This window comes from Ambystoma mexicanum, chromosome 6p (assembly GCF_040938575.1).
Source record: "Ambystoma mexicanum isolate Mex_15411 chromosome 6p, UKY_AmexF1_1, whole genome shotgun sequence".
Lineage (NCBI taxonomy): Eukaryota > Metazoa > Chordata > Amphibia > Caudata > Ambystomatidae > Ambystoma > Ambystoma mexicanum.
The window spans coordinates 1456539664-1456566873 of NC_090935.1; the positions used below are offsets into that span (position 1 = coordinate 1456539664).

Consider the following 27210-nt stretch of genomic DNA (forward strand, 5'->3'; position numbering starts at 1 on the left):
TACTTCATCTAATCCCTCTAGGGCCGCAGGCCCAAATGGGCTTACTAACATTACGTTTAAGAGAAATACAGAATTCTGGCCTAAAGCACTTTTTATCCTATTTTCTGACATCATGGAGGGTCTCATACATCATTCCAGTATGCAAAAAAGGGGATAGAAGGTTCCAGAGCAATTATCGCCCTATATCAATTATGGATGCGGATTCTAAAATCTTTGCGGGCTTAGTGTTGAGGAGTATAGTGGAATGGATCGAGGCAAATCACATCTTGTCGGACCGACAGTTCGGTTTCCGAAAGGGCATGGGCACAGAAATAGGAGGTCTGCTCTTCACCCTACTACTCGAAAAGGCTGCAGGAATTCTGCGAGTCCTATCTATCTGGCCTCTATTGAACTTTGCTTTGGACAAGGTGGATAGGGTTAGACTATGGACTAGGGTGACCTTGATGGGAATGCCCTCCAGACTATTGACTATCCTCATACATCTGCATGAGGAATCAGCCATTCAGATCCGGCTAAATACGGATGGCGCCCCATCTCGACAGATTCAAACCTGCAATGGGCTGAGACAAGGGTGCCTATTTGCACCAACACTTTTTAACTTGTCTTTCTCTGATTTGGCTGGGCCCCTGGAAGAAGCCTCTTTCATTTCCCCGAATGTAGATGGGATTAAAATTAGTTGGAGTGCCTATGCTGACGACCTTCTACTCATTGATGGTACCCCCATTGGTCTTCAGCAGAAGCTATTGGCCCTATCAATCTATGTCAGGGCAAATGGTCTCGTTAAACAAAAAGAAATCGGTAGTGATTCGCCTAACGAATAGGAAAAAAATCTTTTCAATGGAATGTAAATGCCCATCTTCTAACTAAAGTAAGGTTTTTATGCTATTTGGGTTTCCCAGTCTTTAGTAGATCTACAAATTACATGTATTGGAATTTCTACTTGGATAAAGCTGATAAATTGATTTCTCAAATGAAAAAGGTGTCAAATATTGTAAATACTCGATTATTCCACTAATAAGGTTCTACAACTCCAAAGTTGTGCCAAAACTTACTTATGGATTTGAAATATTTCCCTTCGTTACACAACGATTGGTTGACAAGCTGGAATAAAAAATATGGTGTAAAATCCTTTACGATCTCCCGAAGGGTGTACCTATGAGTGCCATACGATTCGAGTTGGGTTTTCTATCTCTGGAGTGCAGAGTGCACTGGAGAAGACTGCTCTGTATCGAAACCTCTTAATGACACGAGAACACTCCTTCTATGCCCTCCTGCGAAATAGGTTAAGAAAGGGCGCCATTGTATCTAAATGGTTACTGACTCTGCAGATTGACTGTATGACAACTCTGGATACTATTGGCCTAACACATGAAACTCATATCTAATCCGGAGAGGGTAAAGTCCCATCTCCATTGTATGGACTGGATGAAATCAATGGAGATTGTTTGGTCATCTAGGATATTCTGTCACCTTATTCATGATGGAAAGAAAATGGGAACCCCTGAGTCATACCTCAATACACTTCCGGACCCTGTCAGGAGGGTTTCATATTTAAGATTCTGCTTTAATGCTTTACTCACTGGCGAAATTCGCTCAGGAGCGACAATAAAAATCCCATGTTCTTTTTACCATTGTAGTAAATATACTGAATCATTAAAACACCTATTGTTGGAATGTGCTGTGCTTATACCTCAACGTTTAGCAGCTTTTGGTAGATTTGTCCATGATCCTTCCAGTGTGGACACTGAGGATTTATGGTGGAATATGCTACATGGGAAATTGATTGCATTAAAATTGGCTGTAGTTAAATTTCTATCTGAAGTGTGTGGGCTATTAGAACCTTGTAAATAATCAAGCTGAAGATCTAGCACAGGCTCTGGGGTGAACCTGTTGGGCAAAAAGGAAATAATAAGATTAATTGTTGAACCCCCATGTTCGGAGGCCTGTGGGACCCCATTTACCAGGGATAAAAAAAACAACTGTATATAGATGCTGAAGTATTTCTGTTGGGGATTGATTGTAGAACTTTGTTTCTCTTTTCCTATGTTTTAATGATCAAATGTTTCTAAATAATGACTGTGAAATATTTTTTATAGGGCATGTTGAGAAGACGAGCCTGCACATCTGGTGAAAACCTGGATTTCCGCAACCACGCAAACCTACGCATCACGGTGCTCGTAGAGATTGGACCTGCTGACACTATCCGCAGTGTCCAACCCAGACTGAAGGGATTCACAAATGGCATCCTTGACATCCTTCACAATAGCCAGAAAGCCATCCCTTTCATCCCCTTTGGGAATATTCTCAGCTAAAGAGATGCAATTCCACAGAGTGTGTGAAAACTTTGCTCAGGCACAGGTGGAGTTGGCTGATTTCAACACCATACTCCCAGCAGAAAATACCTTGCGTACCCATCCATCCATCCATGCGCTTATCGTGCCTATCAGGAGGGATGGTAGGGTACGCTGCCTGCTTCGAGATGGCCGTAGCCGCCTGAACCACCAAACCCTCCGGAGTGGGGTGTGTGAACAGGTAGCTGGGGTCACTACTGGATGGGCGCTATTTCTTTGTTAACGACTTGTTCACCGCCGGAATACTCTCCGGGGCGTTCCAAGTATTAGCCACCCTCTTTTGCACTGCACATGAAATGGCAACACCGGGTCAGTGGACGGACCCTGATCCAGAATATCTAAGATTTTTTATTTTTATTTATGTATTACACGTCCAGACCCTCGGGTAGCACAGCGTGGTTACAAGATAACTTAGGAATTGGTCATACATTGTTACAGAGTACAAGATTCCAATGTTTGGGAGCTAGAACAGGGAAATTGCTGCCCCCCACTCTAGTAGTTTTGTAGCGAGGGGGTGCCAATAGGAGGTTGTCATTGGATCTTAGTGATCTAGTGTATTCTTTTAGGTGTAGAGTATTGTTAAGGTAAGTTGGGCCTTTTTTGGTCAGACATTTGTGTGCAATGCATAGTGTTTTAAAGATAATTCTTGCTTTGATGGGAAGCCAGTGAGCGTCCTTCCTAGTCTTGGAGATGTGGTCCGATTTTTTTATTCCTAAGGCAGCTCTTAGGACTTTATTTTGCAGTAGTTGCATTTTGGAGAGGATGGTATTGGATGTGCCTAGTAGTAATACATTGCAGTAATCCAATTTCGATAATACTAGGGCCCCTGGCCAAGGTAAGGCAGCTTGCTGGGGTCAGAAATTGTCGACAGAGAGCAATAAGTTTAGAGGTGTAGGCCGTGGAGGAGGCAAGTGCGTCAATATGTTTAGTCATAGTAAGACTGGCATCGAGGTAGACTCTTAGATCATCTTGATCAAATTGCTTCCGGAGGCCTGGACCAGCCCAGGTACTCCACAACTCTCAACACTAATCTCCGATCCGGCTTACCAAACTCCATCTCAGGGAAAGTGTCAAGGCCACTGGAATAATGCAAGGACTAACACAGTTCCTCCATCCGACTCTTCAGAAATGAGACACTGCGGAACACCAGGAGTACCATACGGAAGACCAAAAGGACCAACATCCACATCGGACCTTTCTTCGTCCTCATAAATGTCCTAGAGAGACTTAAATAAATCCTTCCTTGGGAGAGGAGTACACCTCTTCTCAGCTACAGGCTTCACAGTCTTAGAAATAGCCTTCCTCGGAGGGTCCACAGTCACCGGGACGTCCACCGGAAATTCGGCCCAGATGGCATCGAGGGCGCTGACGGCTTCGATGGCCTGACCGGGGGCAAAAACACGACAGGCGCACCCGATGGGCATGGTGCCACACCTTCAACGGCCTCGATGATTTCGCAGGTTTTCAACTGTTTCGGCGTAGACGAAAACCGCAACCTGGACCTGGCACGTCTCTGGTGATCACCCAATGCCATGTCTGAATGGGACTTCGAAGACTCCTGATGTTTATCGTGCCGTCCACCTGTGCCCGAAGGCACGCAAGTATCCAGCCGAGACTGTTCCCTTCCGGCTTCGTCAGAAAGCACGGACGGAACTGTGCCCTGGGACTGAAATAACTGCAACATCTGCAACCAGAAAGCATCCCACTCCTCTGGGGTTGAGGATTTGGTGCGGCAGGTTACCTTTGTCTGGGAGGCGTCGTCCGAAGAGGACACAGTAGGCAAACAGTGACGTCGCTGCCTGGACCGTCTCAACGAAGAGGATGAGTGGCGCGAACCACTGCGGGACCTGGAGCGCTTGGAATTTTTACGACGAGGAGAGTCGCCCCTCGACTCATCGGTCGAAAGAACAGCCGACTTAGATTTACGGTGCTTGGACACCTAGCCTCACTTCAATTTCCCCTTTCGTTCCCACAAGGCCTTGGCAGTCAACAAATGGCACTTCGAACAGTCATCCGTAGCGTTGCCCTCGCACAGGCACCACAGACAAATTTGATGCGGATCCGTGATCTTGGAGCCACAGTCCCGACATTTCTTGAAGCCAGACCGCAGGGTCTTGGGGGTAGAAGAAGAAAACATAAAACGGTAACTTAACAGTAACCACGAGGCACGCCGAGTTTTACAAAGCAAACACATTTGCGGAAAAAAAACGGAACTGAGGCTAAGGGTGCCGTGCGTGCTACTTATAACATCCAATGACGTCACCCTAAAAAAAAAAAAAGAAAAAAAAAAAGGCGATAGCTACCCAGCTCAGATAATCAAAGATGCTGCTAGAGAATTGCCGCCTTTTATCTCTAAATTAATTAATGCCTTGTTTTCATCTGGCACTGTCCCCAGCAACTTAAAGGAGTCCTGGGTATTACCCCTCCTAAAAAAACAATCTCTGGACCCTACCATCCCTACTAATTACAGGCCGACCACTACTGTACCGTTCCTACTTAAGCTACTGGACAAAGTGGCCTAGACTCAGATACAGGAGTATTTAGAGACTAATCATCTCCTTGGTGTCCGCCAATCTGGCTTTAGGCCACAGCACGGTACTGAAACAGCATTAATAGACTTAAAGACTCAGATCGATGAACTCAAAGATAAAGGAAAAATTGCCTTGTTACTTCTCCTTGATCTTTCTGCTGCCTTCGATCTGGTGGATCACAAAGTACTATGTAAACACCTCGCCTCAGCGGCGCACTTTTTACAGGACGTCATCACTTGGATCAAATCCTTTTTGAACAATAGGACCATGAGAGTCTTCTCCCCCTTAGCCGCCTCTGACCCTATCCCAATAACCTGTGGTGTGCCGCAAGGTTCCTGTGTCTCACCAACAATGTATAATATATTTACAAAGCCTTTGTTCAAAGTCTTGGACCATCTGGGTGTCACCTACACAAATTATGCAGACACCCAGATCCTTATACCTCTTACTGGAGAGTACGACAAGGACATGGACTTAGTGAATAAGATTTACTTAATCATCCAGGCATGGATGGCAGCACACGGCCTATGCGCGAATGACGATAAAACAGAGATCTTGATACTCGGAACTACAGCCAACCTCAATAAACTTAGCACCAAATACACTTCCTTCAATATAGATGAGAACAACATTAAAGTGGTAAAAGAAGTAAAAACATTAGGTTTCTACCTCGACTCAGTCCCTACTCTAAGTAAGCAAGTCAATACCATGGCCTCATCTACAGCTTATACTTGTAAGCTGATCAGAGCCCGCAAACCCTTTCTTTCCAAAGAAAGCTGTACGATCCTAGCCAGAGCCCTTATCCTCTCTAAACTGGATTATTGTAATGCATTGTACCTAGGTGCGAGCAAGTACATTGTTAACAAAATCCAAATTCTTCAAAATAATGCCCTCATAATAGCACTTGGCATAACAAAGAGAAAGCATAACTCGGAGCGGAGGAGAAGGCTTTCCACTAAAGGCAAAATGATGCTTAAAACTCTCTCACTAACCCATAAATGTCTTAATCAAGCGGCCCCACTCTACCTCTCTGAGAGACTTATCAGAAAATCCTCCTCACGACCTACAAAGATAGTCAACTCATGCTGTCTGGCCGTTCCTAGATTCAAACTAAAAAAAGAAGGGGGTGCAGTTTCCCTGTTATGGCAGCGCAAGCATGGAACACCCTCCCTCCTTCCTTGAGAGCAGACCAACCCTTTCCTAACTTTAGGCATAACACCATAAATTGGCTCATAGCTCAGGACCTTTGACACAACTGATAATACGAGCCCCATACATGTGAGGCTATATAACCCGCTACCACTATAACCACTGCCTTTAATTGTGAATGTATCTTCTCCTGCACTTGTACATCATGTATATATTATCTGTTATGTATAAATCAACTGTACCTATTGTAACTCATGCCGAAAGTATACTTTTAATTCTGTGTAAAGGCGCCTAGATACCTCTGGGTTTGGTGCGCCATATAAATCAATAAATAAAACAAACCCTCGACAGAGGCCTTCGAGGGACATCAACCTGACGCAATTGATGCAGGGCGCCCTCCACCATATAAAATAATTCCGAAGCAGCACAGCTGTGGACATTACATGTCAGATGAGGAATACGTTGGAGGACACAATCCATTCAAAATGCACATTTCTCTATTTTCAAATGAAACCATGCGCAAGGGCCATCCTTTCTTCATCATCCGACTTAACCTGAACTACCCTGAAAGACAATGACTGTGCAATCGATATTAGGACACCCCTGGCATATGAAAAGTATGTAGAGCCCACAATGTGTCCGCCCCATTTTCTGGTCAGTGTGTTGTGTCTATCGACTGTGAGGTGTTCCTGCAGTAGAGATATTCCAACTTTATGTCTGCGCAGGTACATCAGTACTCTATTTCTTTTGATATAGTTGTTGAGGCACCCAACGTTCCAGGTCACTAGCTTTAGGCTACCTGCCATGGCGTGCAGTATTTAGGGGGCCTCTGATACCACCCCTGCAATAGCCTAATCTGGGTTGTCACATCCACTGTCATATATTCCCATATAAAGGAATGTATCCTACAGTGATGACGCCTCTTTCTGCTGTGCGCCACATTCTCTACGCTGTCCAGAGTCAGCTGGGACATGTTTAAAAGGCAACACAAACTTCCCAACTCCCGCTCCTCCCAATCCCACCGTCCACCCCACAGTCGCCCAGCTATGCGCAGCATGCTCAGGCATATCCGCTTCTCCCACATATTCCACCAAACGCTATAGTTTAGTTGGTCAGTGCACAGCGAGTGGATACTGTTAAACTAGTATCCGAGGTTATAATTCGAACAGGGGTCGCAGCCGCAAGCGGTACCTACCAGCAGAGTTACTAGTTCTTCCACTCTGCTCCCTCCTGTACTGATAACACCTTGTCGCTCCAAAAGGCAGTGCTCAAAAAGGGGACCATAGTAAACCATCAGTCCCAGAGTCAGTGTTTAAGCCCTCTCATAGCAGATGCCGCAAATTATCTTGTTGATGCGCTTCTAATATCTAGAGCTGTGACAGGGAGGCGAAGTTCAGTAAGCAGCGATTTCCGTTTCTCGCTTCATCTTGTGGTCACCTTACCCTTCCATCTGAGCCATCCTTACCATATCCGTCCATGCATGTGCGTCTTCAGGTCTGTCAAAAAAGAGAGACTGGCCATTATGTAGGACCTTGAAGTGAGCTGGATAAGAATATATTTCAGCTCAGCCCTTCTAAGTCGATGCTCTGTGGATTACACCGCCGCCTCGCGAAAATGAGAGGATCTTTTCTCCATCTTTATAGTTCATAATATTGGCAATTATTGGCCTGGGGGGCACTCCAGGTGGGGCTTCTTGGTGAAGGATCTGTGCACATGTTCCACTGTAAAGCCCTGTGTGAGCTCCACAGGGCCCACCTCCTGCAAGAGCATATTCTCAACATATGTTGTGGGGTCCAGACCTTCTGTCCCCTCCGGTAGACCCCGTATTCTTATTTTTTGCCTGGCTCTGCCTTCCGTGTCTTCTATTTTCCAGCACTTTCACTCTTTGTTTCCTATCGTTGACTTCTACTTGCACTTTCTGAATGTTTCCTGTGTTGTCACTCACTTGTGTTTCGATCTATCCAGATCTTTCTTGCCATAGTAGACCTACATCTATCATGACCAAGTGAATTTTAAACTCAACAGCTGCTAGAATCTGTTTCTCACTTCCGTTCTATCTCTCCGACAACACAGGCGACAGCACTGTTTTACTCCCTGCCAGCTTGCCGTCTGAACTACAGGCATAGATTTCCATTGTGGTCTGGCTGACCTTCCCTTTTCCGGACTGACCAGGCATGTGCCCAATGAATTCACTAGCCAGTAAACTAGGGCTTGTATTCTTTCTACCGTTGGGGCGCACTTTGAGGGACGGACTCCCCGCTCTCCTCTTCACGCACGTAAGGGGGTCTGTCAGTGTACTCAACCGCTGTCCTTCCCAACACTGCGCTGCGTCTCTTTCGTTTTGTTTATCCGTAAGCCTATGACGTGGACTCCAATAATTGTGACTCTGCTGGGTCTTGGGGGATTCTCCACCTCTGCCGCAATCGTTGGCTTTATTACATGCAGCATCCACCCCCCCCCCACACCAGCTGGGGGCGGATTGCCGTCCTGTGCTTTACCACCAACCCTGTGGTGCAGCTTGGAGCTGCAGGCTGGTTTTGGGTTGTCCCGTGTTGAGCTGCAAATGTGCACAGGGAATGCAGCAATAGGAGCGCTTTAATCTGTAATTAGTGTAGATTAGTGATTTGCGTAGGTTTCAGTGTACGATAGAGCCTATTTAACCCCTGACTCACCGGCCGTCACGTCACTGAGTTGTCTACAGTCCAATTTTTCAGCAACCAGGAGATTTCTTCCCCAAGCATGTCTTATGTTGACGATGAAGCACTGCGACCCCAAGGAAGTGGGAGCGTGCGAGACAGACATATATCACAGGATCATAAGCGATGGCTCAGTCTTGATTCCCTTTATACAAAATGTCCAACGTGGTTAACATTTATTTAATCAGATCGTTTGCAGTATCTTATGGTCCCCTGTGCATATGGAGCAATTGCAACAATGTTTGGCAAATAGCCATTCACTCTGTTCTCCATCCAGGGAAAGCGGGGCTCTGGGGACGACCGCAATCCGCCTCGCCCTATGATAACTGGGCAGTGCTTTCTACGTCCCTCCGCCCGCAAGCTTCTCTGGGCTTGTCCCTCCGCTGCAGCACCCCACCGCTGCACAGCATTGTTTTTTGGTGTATGGTCTCTGTTGCGGCCACAGGGGTGTGGAGGGGATCCTCAGGTCTATAGTTGGCCTTCCCAGTGCACGGGCTCACAGGATATGCATAGAGGCTCGCAAGTTGCTCAAACGTCTTTTCTGAAAGCACCGGTCACCATCTAGCCTCTGCGATTGCGATCTTGGCATCTTGGGGAACCAGCTATTCAGCTCTGTGGCAAAAGTGATCTGCTGATGTTTAGGTAGCCGGGAATGTAGCATGAGTCAAGATGAATGCAATCTGGAGCGTATCTTGTAAGGATCAAGCAGGAGATAGGGAGATTACTTCTCTACAGCATGACTGCCAGCCACACCCATATCCCCCCACACCCCACCAATACTGGCCCATTATTACTGCACCGGCCAATTTATAATGAGCCCTAATAACTTGGATCCGAATTTGGCTGGAACAGAATTGATTTCTGACCAGAAAAAATGACAGCAGTCACTGAAGGCCAGAAAGAGGAGAAACCCCTTGTAAGGGTATCCATGTTTACTACTAAAAGTCCAGCTATCATTTGTCTGGTTCACAGATGCAGAAAAGATGAAGGTCAAGCTTTTAATCGGTACCAAATCAATCTCTACGTTGAATCATTAAACAGGTTTGTACTCTGGGGCAAGATAGATATCCAACCTATAGGATATTCCTGAACTACAGCAGGTAACTTGCTGACCATTGCAGATCTAGTATTCAGAAATGGAAACTACAAAATGTGGATTACGGTGGTGAAAGAGAATACCCCACAATGTCATTCACATTAAGCCCATCAATAAGGGGGGTAATGGGAAGGACAACAGCTGGTGGAATAAGGGAGGGTGGAGTTAAGGGTATCAAGGGTTAACCTCTTGTGAACAGAGGAAAAAAAACAGGAATGCTATGACTGGCGTTTTGCCTCTAGCAAAAAAAACAAAAGCAGAAAAAAACACCCTGGCATGACCAATATCCAATCTGCCCATAGTTAATTCTCAGTGCTGTACAGTACTCTGGTGCTCAGTCGGATATGCAATCCATGCTTTACAAAACTTTAAATGAAATAGAAGCCCATCACCCATACCAGAGCTTGAAGCAGTCCGGCATTCTCCTTTTCTTACATCAACATGATCGATAAAACTGGAATCTGCGTCCATACCGGGAACAGGAAATCCTGCTACACAGGCAAAATCTACAAAAGTACAAACAGCAATAAAAAGATCAAAGCCACCTCCACATTGGATCGTTCTCTGCAAATGACATAAAAAAGGTTTGTCGTTGTGTTAATCCAATTCAACTTATTTTTTTATAAACTTTTTATTAACTTTTCTTTTAACCATCTTATGAAGAGGATAGTGACTTTAAAAAGCTCAGGCCTTATTCCATCGCAGCATATTTTCAGTTAGTCCAATAAAAAATATCACAACTCGAACCTTTGTGTTGTTCATTTTACTTGAGCCATTTTAATCTACTACCATCACCTTCTTAGATCTGTTTTCTGAGGCAAATTTACTTAGATAAATGTGTAACAATGTATTTCTACAAATGTAGGTTGCCCGCACACATCTCTGAATAATAATGTAACAGCAACCCTTGTTCTGTATTCCCCAGTAGTGTGTATTTATGTTCCTCCTTGTTTACATAAACTGGTATTCATTTTTAAAAAACAGTCCTTTCGACAAACATTTCATCATGGAGGACAAGCCATCATCAATTAAATATGAACTTAAAACAAGTAACAATTCTAGGGCAAGACCGGAGAAAAGTATTATGCTTCACTTTCTTTACAGATAATATCAGCAAACAACCCATAAGGGCTAATTTTCCAAAGTCGGCTGGGAAAATTTGTAGTTTAGAGTTTTGTATCAACTTGAGCAAGAAGGACCCATCAATAACATCACATTTCAGGATAGAACTGTCCTCATTAAGAGTTTAGCGATGCAGCAAAAAAGAGGCAGTAATTCCTGCACTGTCAAATTCCAAGTTTAGAGGTAAAGTGGAAGATTCACCGCCAGCAAACAGCTGGAGGTAAATATTCCACTTTCCCTAAAAAAATCCCTTTGGAGACCTATGGACTTCAAAATTCTTGAATTCTACCGACCTTCTACCATTCATAATCCTGTGTCAAGCCCACAAAACCGAGTGGCAGTAACGGTAAATGTTGGGCGTTAATGTGGCGGATTTACTAATTGCTGCCAAACTGGTAATGAGGCCCATGTTCTTTCCTTCCTTGGCTAGATCCGTTCATTGCTGATCAAAGCAGATGAAGTATCCTTTTCTTTTCCTTCTCTCTGGCTTCGGGATGTTTGTTTAAGATGAGAATGGGGGGTGGGGGGAATAACCTTTTCCTGGCCAGATTTTCATTCGGAACGAAAGCTGTGGATTGCTTTATTCACCATATTGTCCCATTTCTTGTATTCACGTCGTCGGCTCTCCTACATGAGCTGTGGGCACAACTCACTCTAAACGTGCCCCTGATCCATAGACAATGGAGACTGACTGTTACAAACTGTCAGCATTCATGACCAATTGCTCACAAGTTGTTTTATATACCAGCCAGTGGCAGATGTTTAGGACTGTGCGGCCCTGGACATGGCACACCTCAGCTCTCCGAAAACTCATCACAACTCCTGGTGGGCAGAGCCAAAGACCTTCCCACTGCTTCATAGCAATGAGGTCATTCTGAAGGCTCGGATCCTTTCTCAATGTGCATGCTCCTCTAACTGTTTAGGCATGTTCTGAGCCACTGCTCTGATGTAGAGGCCTGAAGGCTCAGGGAATGATGGTCAGTCCATAATATGCAGACTTAAACATTTTTTTATTTATTATAGTGTTATTTGGTTATTTAAAACCTTAAACACTAATCAAAGAACAATTACCATTATTACATTCAGATGACAATTAGCAACCATAGTAATAATAATTTCATATACAACATGCTACAAATTATATTAAAATGTGCTATTAAGTAATACATTTCCTCTGCTTTTGAAAACAGCATTCCGCTTTATACAGGTCATTCCCGTCCTTAAAATAATAGCACAGAAATGTCCCAACATCTTATCTTTAAAATATCTTTAAAATATAAAAAGGTAAAATGATTTCATACCAGCCTGCCTTGCATGACAAGTACCTCTCTTTCGACCACTTCATATAACCAGATTCCATTTTCCCCATTCTAATACGATTCTTTTCCAAACATAAAAAGCTGCCCCCAATTCACACCTAATGAACTTGATGGGAGTTCATTTGGCTAATCCCAAAGCATGGCTCCATAATCTGCCATAAATTGTACTCAGATCCCTTGTAAATCTGGATGTGACCGTTCCCAGTGCATACAATGCACCAGGTATTATGCAAGTCTTATACATTTCCAGCAGTTCCTCAATCGAATGCCCACCCTTTATAGACATATATGCTCTAATGTCATTCCACTTTTTTACCACCTTTCTCTCTATCATTTCCTCATAGTAATGTCGGGGTGGGATATTCCTCACAAGCATGCCCAAGTATGGGTATGTTTCCACCACCTAAATAACTTGGGTATCAATTTTCCATCTAAATTTACAGTTTCCCTTCTTTCCTCCCTTTCCCCTAATATAAGTATTTTTGTTTTGCCCACATTTATGCTCAGATTATGCTCTTTAGCATATCAATGGAGCTCATTGAGCATCTTCTGAAGTCTGATGGGGGTTAAATCGATAATTACAGTGTCATTGGTGTATGACATCCAACTTATGGTTAGACCCATCTTAAGTGGGTAGTTATTGGTGTCTACAAAGCTCGCTCCCATGTCTGATACATAGAGATTATATAAAACAAGTGTTGTCACACAGCCCTGTTTAAGGGCCATATTTGTTTTAATGGGTAAGAACCTTTCCACTCCTTCATTCGCACAAATAATTACTGTAGTCTCTCTGTACATTTCTTTTAAGAAGTGACGAACTATGGGACATATTTTAAATGTTGTTAGTTTCCCCCAAAGCCTTTCCCTGTTAACACAATCAAATGCCCTTCACAAATCTATAAAACAGGCATATAATATTGACTTTATCTTCATGGTATTCGCTGGTTCAGTGTAACCATATTATATATGGCACTGAACCCAGATCTAAATTCCGTCTGGAGAGGAGATACAAGTTTATTTAATTTACTCCATTGGTTGATCAATTGTAATAATAATGAGCAAATAATCTTACAGCTGGAGTCTGCCATCGCCAGCAGTCGATAGTTCTTGGGGCACGTTCTTTCCCCTTTTTTATGAATCAGAATAAATATGGCCTCTCTCCAGCTGTCGGGGATCTTGCCACTTTTCCATACCCAAGAGTAAAGTTCTAGCAATATAGCTGCCCATTTATCCAGGTTACGCTTTATCCCTATATTTGCCAGTCTATCAGGCCCCGGAGCCCTAGAAGATTTCATATTATTTATGATCTTTAAAACATCTTCTAGTCCAAAAGGGAATATAATTTCTTCTTTAGTCCAACTAATCTCCATTTCTGGTATAGACTTGTGTTCCTCAAAGTAGAGTGAAGGATATATGATCTGTCCATTTTACTATTGATATTACATTGACATCCTTATTCTCCTCTTCTGTGATACATTGCCTATAAAGATACCAGATTTTTCTGCATCTTGAGTTCTACATAGCCTAAACATGATTTTACAATTAGAGTTATGCATGTTACTCTTATGGGCCCTAAGGCAATTCTTAAATTTAGTACGTATATTGAAGATTTTATACCTTTTTTCATCTTCATTCATACTGACCTTTCGTCAGTTTTATTTCATACTTTACCTCTTTTTTCTTAATCTATATCTGGAAATCATATATATTTCTATGTTTTTTCCTTGTCCTTTTGTTTATTAAGATTCTACAATTTGTCATCTGTATCATCCCCAATAAATCACCAATCACCTTAAGACGATTGACGACCATCTCTTGCCTACTTAATGGTAGGATGTTGAACATTTGGCTACATTTTACCTAATTGGTTTCTGTTCAATAAATCATATTCCCCCAAACATTGGTTTTGATATTGAGGCTTACACCACCACACCCTGTTTTCAACTGGGCTCTATATCAAGTACATTTTAAGATTTGGCGGTCACTAAGAAGGGTAAATATATGTTAAAATTCTTTTACCTGATTTTTTATCCCCTTATTTACGAACAAGTAATTCAATCGATAATTCACTCTCCCGTTAGACAACGTCAGATTACTTCCACCCCGAATGTCGGGTTCTAAAAAACCAAGTCACCAACTCTGAAGCCAATTCAGCCAGGTTATTCCATCAGACGTTTGAGGAAAGTGTGTTTGTTGCATTTCTAAATTTCTGTAACGCTCACCTGATTCCCGTAGAGGCGCCGGTCTTGACTGGGCGTATACCGTATCTTCAAAGGTGATGTGCAACACACGGCTGGCTCTTTGGGCTGGACCTCTGTGCACTGTATGTCTGACTTGAAGGGTAAGATGTCTGCAGATAGAAAATATGGGATTAAGGAACTGGGTTATTGAATGTCTCTCTCTTCTTCCCTTTCTCTTCTCCTGTAGAACCCCAAAGGTTAACGCTCTCACCTTAGGTAAGTGAACGCCGTGCTCTTCATCTCCCTCGGGGCAGGGTGCTGTAACCAGTTTCTTCACTGGATAAGGGGAGCAGGCCTCTTGACTTCAGAGGACTGCTGTCCGTCGTTTACTGCACGAACGGTAAGTTTCGAGTAACTCTAATGTCTTTAAAGTCTTTAGTAATGATGTTTCTTGTTTTGCAGGGTTCCGGCGATGGCGGATGACGGGCTGAAGTGAGTTGAAGATGGAGCCGGTGTGATGAATAGAAGCGCCTGGAAGCACGTAAGTAAGCGCTTGTTGCCTGCTTCACGATGCGCTCTAACTGTCTTTTTATTTTGCAGGTACAAGTTCGGAGCGGCTGCAGGGTGCCGGAATACCCACTGGGTTAGATGTGGAAAGGAGTAATGGCACGTGAGTATTAAAGTTCCCCAATGTCTTTAAACGCACCTTGTTTTGTCTTTCAGATGCGGGATGCAGCGCCGAAGGCCTCCGGAGCGTGCGAAGAGTTGGTAAGCTTTTGTCTTTCAGATGCCGGAATGCACCGCGAGGCGTTGGTGACAGCCGATGGACCAGGTAAGTGAAGAGCTGTCACTGAAGACCGTAATGCTAACCTGTTCTTTCTTGTCTTTATAGGTGTTGCTGAAGACTGGATTCAGGATGGTAAGCCTTTTTCCTTATGCCCAGGATCAGATGCTGAAGACACGATGAGCGTTCTGCTGCAGAGGATGCAGAATAACGCAAAGCAAGATTCATCCATCGGGTGTGGTTTAAATAGCCTCCTGTAGTGCTTAGGTGTCTCCTTCCACAGCCACGCCTAGGTAAGAAAAGAGTTCCTGCTTTCCAGAAGAGTTCCAGTGTTCTGAATCTAGGGAGTGGCTCCTGCCCCACCCAACAGGAAAAGTAGTTCCAAACAGAAGAGGATCAGAGGCTCAACTGGCAGGCAAGTAAGCAGCATGGTCTGCTGCAGGTAAGTCCACCCAAGCATTATGAGCCCGGCGCTTCCAGCGCTGGGACTGGGCATATTTATGAGCCTGGTGCCACTGGCGCCAGGACTGGGTCCAAAAGGTCCCAATTGGGACTGGTTGGCACTCGGAACCTGGGTTATGGATCTGTTTCCAAGGGAGTTGGGAAAACCCTGACCTTTTGGAAGCAGAGATCATGACAGTACCCCCCCTCAAGGCCCCTCCCAAACCAGGCTCCTCCGGGGGTTTTGGCTTGTCAGGAAATGTTCGGTGAAATCTTTTGATTAGGCGAGGAGCGTGGACATATTCAGCAGGTTCCCAGGATCTCTCTTGGGGGCCGTAGCCTTTCCAGTCAATTAGGTAAAATAGTGTAGATTTGGAGATCTTGGAGTCCAGAATGCTTTTGACTTCAAACTCGAGTTCTCCATCAACTAGGATAGGTTTTGGAGATTTAGTTAGTCGGGTTTGAGGTTGCACGGGTTTTAATAGAGAGACGTGGAAGACCGGATGTATCTTCATGTGCGGGGGCAAGTCCAACTTGACCGCTACTGGGTTTACTATGGTAGTGATGGAATAGGGACCAAGGTATCTTGGGTTGAATGTGCGTGGCCCTTTTAGAGGTAGATATTTGGTGGATAACCAGACTTGATCCCCTACTTGATATTGAGGGGCTTCCTTCCGATGTTGATCTGCTCCTTTCTTGTATTGTTCTTTAGCCCTTTGAAGGTGAGAAACAGCTTCCTTAAAGGCTTAGGTGATTGTAGAATGCAGGTAGTCTACTGCTGGTGTTTCAAGATCTTGGAGGGGATCCAACTCCGAGGTTCGAGGGTGACTGCCGTACAAAAGAAAAAACGGGGTTTTCCCAGTTCCCGAATGGACAGAGTTATTGTAGGCATATTCGGCTATCCAAAGGATGTCTTTCCAAGTTTTTTCAGTTTGTTGCAGCATGCAGCGTAAATACTGTTCCAGAGTTTGATTGGTCCTCTCGGTTTGTCCGTCGGTCTGAGGGTGGTGACTGGTCGATAGTCTCACATCAATTTGAGCCCACCGACAGCAACTTCGCCAAAAATGAGAAATAAATTGACTACCTCGATCCGAAATTAGAACCGAAGGAAAACCGTGCAGTCGGACGATGTTTTCGAGAAATTCTCGGGCCAGAGTTGCTGCTGTTGGCAAGCCTTTGAGCGGAATGAAATGCGCCATCTTGGAGAATAAGTCCACGATTACGAGAATCGTATTGTATCCGGAGCATGGAGGTAGATCGGTGATGAAGTCCATAGAAAGCGTATGCCAAGGGCGAGGTGGGATGTCAATAGGGAGTAAGAGGCCTGCTGGTCTTTCCTTTTGACTCTTGTTTTGGGCGCATACTCCACAGGACATTATAAAGTCTCTGATATCTTTTTTCCAAGACGGCCACCAGAAGTAGCGCTTGATCTTTTCTGAGGTCTTGGCCATACCGGGATGTCCTTCTATTAAAGAATCGTGATAACAAGCGATTACTTTTTTCTGTAAATCTGTGCTGGGTAGGTATAATCTTTCTTGGAAATACAATAAGTTGTCCTTTACTGCAAAGTCCTTTCCCTGCAGATGCCAATTCTGTATGTCTGCTGGAGTTACAAGTTGCCTGGCTTTATCCTCAACTTCCTCTATGGATTCTGTGGCGATTACACCCAGAATTCTTTGTTCGGGAATGATTGGTACAGGTTTAGGGTTGATCAAGTGTTCTTCCACTCCCATCCGAGAAAGGGCATCAGCTTTACCGTTCTTTGTACCAGGTCGATAGGTAATTATGAAGTCAAACTCGGCAAAGAATAATGCCCAACGGAGTTGTCTAGAGGATTGGGCTTTTGCGGTTTTCAAATATTGCAGGTTTCGGTGATCCGTAATCACAGTAACGGTGTGTCGGGCCCCCAGCAGATAATGCCGCCAAGCCTTAAAGGCAGACTTGATAGCCAGAAGTTCCTTGTCAGTAATCGTGTAATTGATTTCAGGAGGCGAGAATTTGCGGGACCAAAATGCCACGGGATGCAACTGATTGGTTACCGGGTCCTTTTGTGATAGAACTGCCCCCATGGCAAGGCTTGAAGCATCAGTTTCCACGATGTAGGGGAGTTCGGGGCGAGGGTGTTTTAAGATTGGTGCAGAGATAAATTTAGTCTTCAAATCCTGGAAAGCTTGTTCCGCCTCGGTAGACCATTCAAAACGTTTGTTTTTCTTTAACAAGGCAGTGATGGGCTGGACTATTCGAGAGAATTCGGGGATAAACCTGTGGTAAAAGTTATCAAAGCCTAACATGCTTTGCACACCTTTTACGGAGGATGGTGATGGCCATTTGAGAACTGCATCGACCTTCTTTGAATCCATACGCACTCCGCCAGGTGATAATATGAATCCCAAGAATTCAACTTCAGTCACGTTGAAAACACATTTTTCCAACTTAGCGAAATGTTTGTGTTGACGCAATCTTTCGAGGACCATTTTCACGTATTTCCGATGTTCAGATTCCGATGAAGAATAAACGAGGATGTCGTCAATGTAAACAACAACACACACATCTATGAGCTCTCTGAGGACATCGTTCATAAAATATTGAAAGGCGGCCGGGGCATTGCAAAGTCCGAAGGGCATGACCTGATAATAGCCCATACTTGGTGCGGAAGGCCGTCTTCCATTCATCGCCCTCTTTTACTCGTACCAAGTGGTAAGCTCCTCTAAGATCCAGCTTTGTATATATGCATGCTTTTCTGACTTGGTCCAGGAGTTCAGGGATCAAAGGTAATGGATATCTATTCTTAACGGTGATCTGGTTCAAGGAGCGATAATCTATACAAGTTCTAAGGTCTCCTTCCTTTTTTGGAACGAAGAACAAAGCTGAAGAAGCAGGGGACTTGGAAGGACGAATAAACCCATTTGCCAAGTATTGATCCAGGTATTGTCGAAGGTGAAGGTTCTCAGGCTCGGTGAGGGCATAAATTCTACTACAAGGAGGAGTAGATCCAGGTATCAGGTCTATCTGGCAGTCATAAGACCTATGAGGAGGTAGAGAGTTAGCCTGATCCTTCCGGAAAACATCTTGGTATTCTAGGTATTTGGGAGGTAATTGGGGAGTCTCTGAAGAAATTGCTGCCAGTGCAACACCAGGTGGAGGGTGACAAGTAGAGACACATTCTGGAAACTGGACCGTTCTTGCTCGCCAATCGATCAGAGGATTGTGTTTCTCTAACCAAGGTATTCCCAGAATAATCTGAAACTGAGGGGCCTTGATCACATCGAACACGATCTTCTCATGGTGTCCATCTTGACTTACTAGCGTCACCTCTTGAGTGGTATGCGTTACTGGCCCGGAGGCTATCTCCGTACCATCCACCGTAGTAATCACGTCCTTTACAGCCTTGGGACAAAGAGTTAGATTCATCCTCAAAACCATTTCATGATCCACATAATTGCCGATGGCACCGCTGTCGACGTAAGCTTCAATTGCATGTAATCGATCCGGATTATCAGGGCTAATGAGGACCATAGGTATCACGAAATGCGAGGTCACGGAACTAGTTTTCACGCTCGGCAAGAGGACCTCTATTCTTGTCGGGCGAGGTCGTTTCCCTGCTCAGAGTTTGTAACTTTGGTAACTGCAGCTCCTACTGCCTTCTTGGCAGGTTTCACCGGACAGTCTCGAAGAAAGTGCCCTGAGTTTCCGCAATAGAGGCATAATTGCAACTGTTTTCTCCTTTCCCGCTCCTTTTGTGTTAGAGGACCTTTCAGACCCCCTATTTGCATGGGTTCCCCGGAGTCTACTCCTTTGGAAGGAGTTGGCGGTTTGGAAAATACTCGAGCATCAAACTTGGAACGATCGGCCTTCCTGTTCTGCAGTCTGTGATCTATTTGAACGACTAAGTCTATATAGTCCGAACAATCTTGTGGGGGATTCACTACTTGGGCTAACACATCTTTGAGCTCTCCACGTAGACCTCTATAAAACAGCGTAATCCTTTTGTCCTCAGGCCATTGAGTTTCCACTATCAGTCTGTTGAAAGACGCAATATAAGCCAAAAGGTCTTGACTACCTTGTCGCAACGAAAGAAGCTCATTGTCCAAGGCCTGCCCCTGTGAACGTCTTGCGAACAGTTTTTCCATACTGAGCTGAAAAGCTTGAAAATCATGGAGGACCGGATCATCTTGATTTACCAGAGGGATCGACCAGTCTGCCGCATTGCCACTAAGGTACGAAAGCACGAAAGCTACTTTAGCTTGATCAGTTGGAAAGGCTGCTGGCCGGCATAAGAAATGCAACCGGCACTGATTGATAAATACTGCAAACCTCTTTGGGTCACCAGAAAATCATTCGGGCGGAGCCAGAGGTACATTCCCAGGTAGGTTGATCTGCACTGGATTCATAGAGGATGTAGAAGGAAGATTTCCCCCAGATGCGGGTAACGGGGTCTGTCCGGCTTGTGACTGTAGCAATTGTCTAGCGAGATCATCTGTTCGCTCCTTGGAAATAATCAGTTCCCTTCTTAGAGCGTTCGTTTCCTGACGGGCTGCATGCACTTCTGCCCTTAGTTCCCCAAGTAACTGGGCTAGCTGGTCGGTATCCGAGGTTTCCATAGCGCCTGGACGGGAGTTTTGTGGTAGGCTTTGCGTTCTGTAACGCTCACCTGATTCCCGTAGAGGCGCCGGTCTTGACTGGGCGTATACCGTATCTTCAAAGGTGATGTGCAACACACGGCTGGCTCTTTGGGCTGGACCTCTGTGCACTGTACGTCTGACTTGAAGGGTAAGATGTCTGCAGATAGAAAATATGGGATTAAGGAACTGGGTTATTGAATGTCTCTCTCTTCTTCCCTTTCTCTTCTCCTGTAGAACCCCAAAGGTTAACGCTCTCACCTTAGGTAAGTGAACGCCGTGCTCTCCATCTGCCTCGGGGCAGGGTGCTGTAACCAGTTTCTTCACTGGATAAGGGGAGCAGGCCTCTTGACTTCAGAGGACTGCTGTCCGTCGTTTACTGCACGAACGGTAAGTTTCGAGTAACTCTAATGTCTTTAAAGTCTTTAGTAATGATGTTTCTTGTTTTGCAGGGTTCCGGCGATGGCGGATGACGGGCTGAAGTGAGTTGAAGATGGAGCCCGTGTGATGAATAGAAGCGTCTGGAAGCACGTAAGTAAGCGCTTGTTGCCTGCTTCACGATGCGCTCTAACTGTCTTTTTATTTTGCAGGTACAAGTTCGGAGCGGCTGCAGGGTGCCGGAATACCCACTGGGTTAGATGTGGAAAGGAGTAATGGCACGTGAGTATTAAAGTTCCCCAATGTCTTTAAACGCACCTTGTTTTGTCTTTCAGATGCGGGATGCAGCGCCGAAGGCCTCCGGAGCGTGCAAAGAGTTGGTAAGCTTTTGTCTTTCAGATGCCAGAATGCACCGCGAGGCGTTGGTGACAGCCAATGGACCAGGTAAGTGAAGAGCTGTCACTGAAGACCGTAATGCTAACCTGTTCTTTCTTGTCTTTATAGGTGTTGCTGAAGACTGGATTCAGGATGGTAAGCCTTTTTCCTTAGGCCCAGGATCAGATGCTGAAGACACGATGAGCGTTCTGCTGCAGAGGATGCAGTAACGCAAAGCAAGATTCATCCATCGGGTGTGGTTTAAATAGCCTCCTGTAGTGCTTAGGTGTCTCCTTCCACAGCCACGCCTAGGTAAGAAAAGAGTTCCTGCTTTCCAGAAGAGTTCCAGTGTTCTGAATCTAGGGAGTGGCTCCTGCCCCACCCAACAGGAAAAGTAGTTCCAAACAGAAGAGGATCAGAGGCTCAACTGGCAGGCAAGTAAGCAGCATGGTCTGCTGCAGGTAAGTCCACCCAAGCATTATGAGCCCGGCGCTTCCAGCGCTGGGACTGGGCATATTTATGAGCCTGGTGCCACTGGCGCCAGGACTGGGTCCAAAAGGTCCCAATTGGGACTGGTTGGCACTCGGAACCTGGGTTATGGATCTGCTTCTAAAGGAGTTGGGGAAAACCCTGACCTTTTGGAAGCGGAGATCATGACAATTTCCCTAATCACCTGGAGTAGGAATCTCATTCCCCACAGAGCTCTTTCCAGTCATCCATCCTTGCCGTTGCCACATCACAATAGGCATTGAAATCCCCCATTATCATATTTGCCTTAGGCGATTCAACGAGCCATCCCTCAATGGTGTCAATTATAATCTTCCAAGGATTATAATTATAATCTTCCAGGATACTACAATCTCCATCAGGTTGGCTCCCTCTAGACGTGAGTATACGTTTATCAATAACAGTTCCTCATCAGAGCCATACTTGCCTATAATAACACACATGACATATTCAGAATTGCCAAATGTAACATAATCTCTAACCATTAATGGGTTGTGGTTCTTACCCCTACACATAGCCCCCTAACCCCCTTAGGTCTGCCCCTTTCACCAATTTTGCCAGGGTTGGTGAGGATATTATACTCATCTATGAGTATTGATCCCTGGACCCAGGTTCCTTGCAGGGCAAATATATCACAGCTATTCAAGAGGGCAATACTATCCCCATGCATAATTGATTGGAATTCCCTACTATTCCAAGAGACGATGGTTAACACTAAATCCTTTCATCGTTCTAAAATGGAATCCTCATCAGGAATCCATCTCTCAAATTCTTCACTGTTTAGCTGCCTCCCATCAGCCCTTATGTATTGCCTCAAATAACTGTTTTTAATCTCTGTGATATTCCCAATGTTGTTACATAGAATAAAGTGAAAATCTTTATTCCAAAGCGCTCGCAAGTGATTATACATTAATTCCACAATTACTGCTGTACCGAATGGTATGATGTCTCAATTTTCCCGACTTCCCACATCAGGAAGAATAACCCTTTCTATATCAGAGGTTCTAATGCATTGTAATTTAGGTATTTTGTGGAGACATTTAAGCAACCAACTACGGTTTAAATAAAGACTATCGTCCTCAGGGGCTTTCTCAATTATTTTAATACTCTTCCCTCTATTGATCACCATGACATATTGTTCCCCCTTTTTATCCCAATTTCTTTTCTCTTTTACATTTCTATAGCTACTCATCGCCAGTCTCTCCAATGCAGACTTCCAAAAGTTAAACATGTACTGCACTGACCATCAATCACTAGACAAGCATGCCTTAGGCCAGGCCTACAGATTTCCGAAGCTATGAGAAGCTGAAATATTTTGAGCAACTGGGTGTAAGCTTGACAAGGTATACTGTGGGCAGGATTTACTGACAATCTCAAGTCTAGTCTGGCCAGAACAGGAAGACAACTCTCTGCAGAACTACCCTGTGTTCTAGCGGGTACTCTCTGGACAGGACAATGCAGCAACCCATAGCAAATGTCTTCAAGGCCATGCAGCTTGCATGGAAGTGTGGTTGCCCATCATCCAACCTAGTGCAAGATCCACGGTACCAGTAAGCTGAAAGGCCAAAACTCAGTGCCTCACGCCAGGCAGAGCAAGGGGAGGAAAATCACACACCTGTAAGAGGCTCTCCCTGAGGGCAAGTTTACCATAGTAAAAGGTAAAAGCAGAATTCATTGTAGAAGAGGGAGTGCCTAGATTTGTAACCTTGGCACCGGTGGAAGTGTACACACGTTTCCGCAAAGTCCCCCCTTCATCATCACCTGATGAAGGCAAGGACAATGCCACTGCATCTTCGGATCCCACCAGAAATAGATGTGGCTCCTTTGGGTACTGGATATTACAGAAATAATAAATACAGAGGTGCCAGAGATGTACACCTCCACCCCAGCTCAACCCTCCAGGAATGATGAACCAGAAAAGGACACAATTGATCCATTGACCTGTTAACATGTTCCAACTCTCTGCAGGCCTACCATGACTGTTTTAGCAGACAGTTTCAAGAGTGTTCAGAGTTTTTCTGTGGACAGAACAATGCATGCAGCAAGCCATAAGAGATGCATTTAAGCCCCTGCAAGACTTGCCTCAACTAAATGGATGCCTGGTTGACCTACACCCAAAGAGCTGTAAGAACCAGGATACCAGTATACAGAAATTGCAAAACTCAGTACCTCGCACCATGTAGAACAAGACAAGGGGGTCAGGCGGGATCACATTCCTGGAAGAGGCCATCCTCATCTATGACCCCCTGTACAGACAACAATTATGTGGTGGACCATGAATTCTCTGAGACAAAGTTTGCCTTCAAAATGGTAAAGGCAGCCTTTTTTGTAAATGGGTCAGTGCATGGGGTTGCAGACTCAGCACTGGAGGAAGAAGCACACACGTTCCCCAAGTCCTGCTTTCATCAGCTTACAGGCACATGGAAAATGACAGTATCTATGGATTCCACCATGAAGATGTAACCCTAGCAAAGACTGCCTACTACTAGAAACACAATGACAGAAGTGCCAATGTCGTACCCCCCCTACCCCAGCTCCTCGTCTTGGGTTCAGCGCAGCCTTTTTGCTAATCCCGATAGGTCTTTCTCAGGACCTCTTTAAGTCATGTATTTCCTATACAATGTTCAACTTGTCCATGCCTGGTGTACTTCCCCTACCAGGGCTTTCTTAGATGCACAAACTTGCAACTGCATGGTATACTCTCCAGTCAGGGCTTTCACATATATGTATCTTTCTTACACCTTTAATTTACCTAGTATACTTCCCTGCCAGGGTTTTTCTCATGTGGGCCCTCCACACCCCTCCAAAATGGATAGTCTCTTGCTTTTGCTTTTTCTGATATTAGATCTGCCTGGCATTTATCCAGCCCGGACATCTTTTACATGTGTATTGCATGCACTCACCAACTTGAAGTCTTGTGTTTTTCTACCGTTCTTTCTATCAAAGAAATACTCTCTCGCTCTTTCTCTTTCATATGCATCATTTGGGTTTGGCATGGCTGCTAATACGCCATGGCATCCCCGCTTCCATTGGGTGGATTCACCAGCTCTGGCTGGCACATTCTACTTCTCCTGCGGTAAGCCAGTGGCAGTCGTTCAGTGTTTCCTTCTCTGTTGCTGCATCCATTTCTCGGCTTCTCTGCCTCTTGCGGTCCCTGCTGGGCTCTTCTGCTTTGTATATTCAGGCTCCGGTAAGCCGAAAGCTGCCCCCAAACACCTGCAATGTTGGCTTCTGACATTCCTGCAGCACGTTTCTTCTTGCGGTCAGCTTCCCTTTCTTTGGTTCCCAAGCCTGGCAGTTCCACAGCCCTCTCTCCAGCCACATGGTCCCTAGGTTCGTACCAAGAGAAGTAGCTTTCTCCTTCCAGCAGCATGCCTTGGTCAGCTGCTCCACTTGTTTAAATCCCCCAGTAACAGCTATGCGCTCACAACAACTAGATCGAAGCATGTGTTCCTGGCCTTCCTTGATCTGCATTACTCTGTTCATCTTCTTCATTGCAGTTTTCTGCGAGTTATGGGAATGGAAGTCCATTCTTTATGTTTTACAGGTAAAGTCCAGAAAGTATGGGTAATTGTTCTTTAAAGGCAAGTCAGTGTAGAGCCTGAAAAGGTTTTTTCGTTAATTCTAGAGGGCAAGTCATATTTTGGAGAACTCACATACAGATCTCATCATAAGGTCTTCAGTATCCTTCTTAGGTGGATGAGGAGAGGTGTAACAGTATGCCATTAGGCAGGGATGGGGTATCCTCAAAAGAAGAACGGGGATAACATGTCTCATTTGATGGCGCCATGATATTCTTCCGGAGGTTGTCTCCCCCCGCCCACCATGTGATTCTCCCTCATATAGCCACCCCCAGGGTCAGGATCAAGTAGTGGCAGTGTCCCCTGGCCACATGGGGAGAGGTCACCGCCGGGAAAGGAGTGATGACACCATCGGATTCATCACAATAGCTACAGACCAGCTTGGGCGTTGTGAGTGGCTGATGTATTGAACAGTCTGTCAATCTTGTTTTGTCATCAGTGGTGAACATCCTAAATATTTTTACCTTCTTTCCCTACTGATGGTATACAATTTAAGACTACTAATGCTAAAGGTCAGACATTTCTGCTAGACAAACAGTTGGTGGGAGCTCTCACAGGGGATCAACTGCTGATTTTCGGGTTGGTGTAAGAAAACTTTAGCCCTCACTGAACACCTGCCTAAAGTTTCCTCCCAGGTGGCCAGGGGAAGGCAGACGCTTCCTGATCCCATCCCGGGGAGTGGTGTACTGCGGGAGGATAACCTGGGGGTAAGACAAGGCCTGGGGTGGTGAGGAGATCCCGTGAGATGACAGGAATTTTCCTCTGATAGGAAGCTTCTTACCACTGTACCAAAAGAAGTTATGGCTTGCCATTTTAATGTCCCTCAACCTCATACTAGATCGAAGATTTTGAATTCTAAGGTTTTAATATCAAAGCACACTGTACCAAAACAAAGACCCTTTTTAGTATCTAAAACTAAATGCCCTCCTCAATCCCAAGGGTGCAATATAAACGATTGTGGAAATATTGTCTTCTCTAAACCATTCTCTTAAAAGGTTAAATCTCACAGCCGCTCTGCTAAAAACCTTAAAATAATTAAATCTACCCTTACAAGTAATTTAGAAGTAGAAACAAACCTAACTTTATTGAAAAGAACTACATGTCCCAGAATCCTAGAGGAACTGAGACAAGGAAGAGGGCTGAAGAGGCATGTATATTTAGTTATCAGGCAATTAAGCCTAGAAGCCGTTGCAGGAGTCAGACAATGGAAGCTAATGGCTCACACCTGAAGCCCATTGTCAAAACTGGAAGGCATAAAAGTCCCCAGTGGGAAAGGTGAGGAAGAAGGAGCTGGACTCGTAGTTGGAAGGCTGGCAGTAGTAGTAGCAGAGGAGAAGCACAAAGCTGGCAAGTCACGAGGAAGTGGGAGCACAGAAGGGACGCTGGAACATGGAGACAGCAGATTTCACCTGCAAGTTCCGAGAGGGTCCTGTGTTTCCAAAACCTCTATTGCAGAGGCTGCACAGAGGAAGAAGTGCTTGATGAGAGGTTTTTCACATGTGAGCAGATTTGCTGTGAATGCAGAGCCGTGAACGTGCAGGAGCACAATGCCAGAAGCAGAAGGCAAGGCAAGCAGAGGGTCTCTGGAGTGAAAGACACAACTAAAGTTGCCGGACTGGAGACACCTGTGCTGGAGAAGGGTGTGGGTCCCAAGTGAGACAGAAGTAGTAGCAGTGGTCAAGGAAGTTGGGGAAGTAGAGCAACCTGCAACCGCAGTGTCCCTGAAGCCGATGAGTGAAGCACAGCGTTCAGTTTCACTCAACAAGCCTTGCTGGTAACTGTAACCAGCTCTGACGAGACTCGTGTAAAGTTTAAAGCGAGTAGCAGTTCAATATCTTTAAACTGTCTGTTAACAATAGAAGAACAAGTTACTTATCCCATGTAAAATTCTTGTGACTGGATGTTCCTCCCACGTATTCCTTATCTTTGATATTTCCAAATATCCAGCTTCGCTGCTTCGGAAAGAAAATGTCAGCAGAGGGCGCTGTGTGTCAATGCCTATCAACTCAGTGTCCCTCAGAGGCCTCCGTCTTGATATCAACGTCACCAAAGGTATATGTAGCACGTGCAGCGCCCGTTGG

At 45.0% G+C, this 27210-nt stretch overlaps 1 protein-coding gene across 4 annotated transcripts in view; it reads right to left on the reverse strand.

Annotated features, from left to right (window-relative positions):
* Positions 1 to 27210, reverse strand: part of LOC138510527 (zinc finger protein 454-like) — a 628028-nt gene that overhangs the window by 141516 nt on the left and 459302 nt on the right. For all 4 annotated transcript variants that reach the window (XM_069626245.1, XM_069626246.1, XM_069626248.1 and 1 more), the window contains exon 8: positions 10222 to 10329. In XM_069626245.1, the coding sequence (XP_069482346.1) occupies positions 10222 to 10329 (108 nt within the window). The remainder of the gene's footprint in view (positions 1 to 10221; positions 10330 to 27210) is intronic.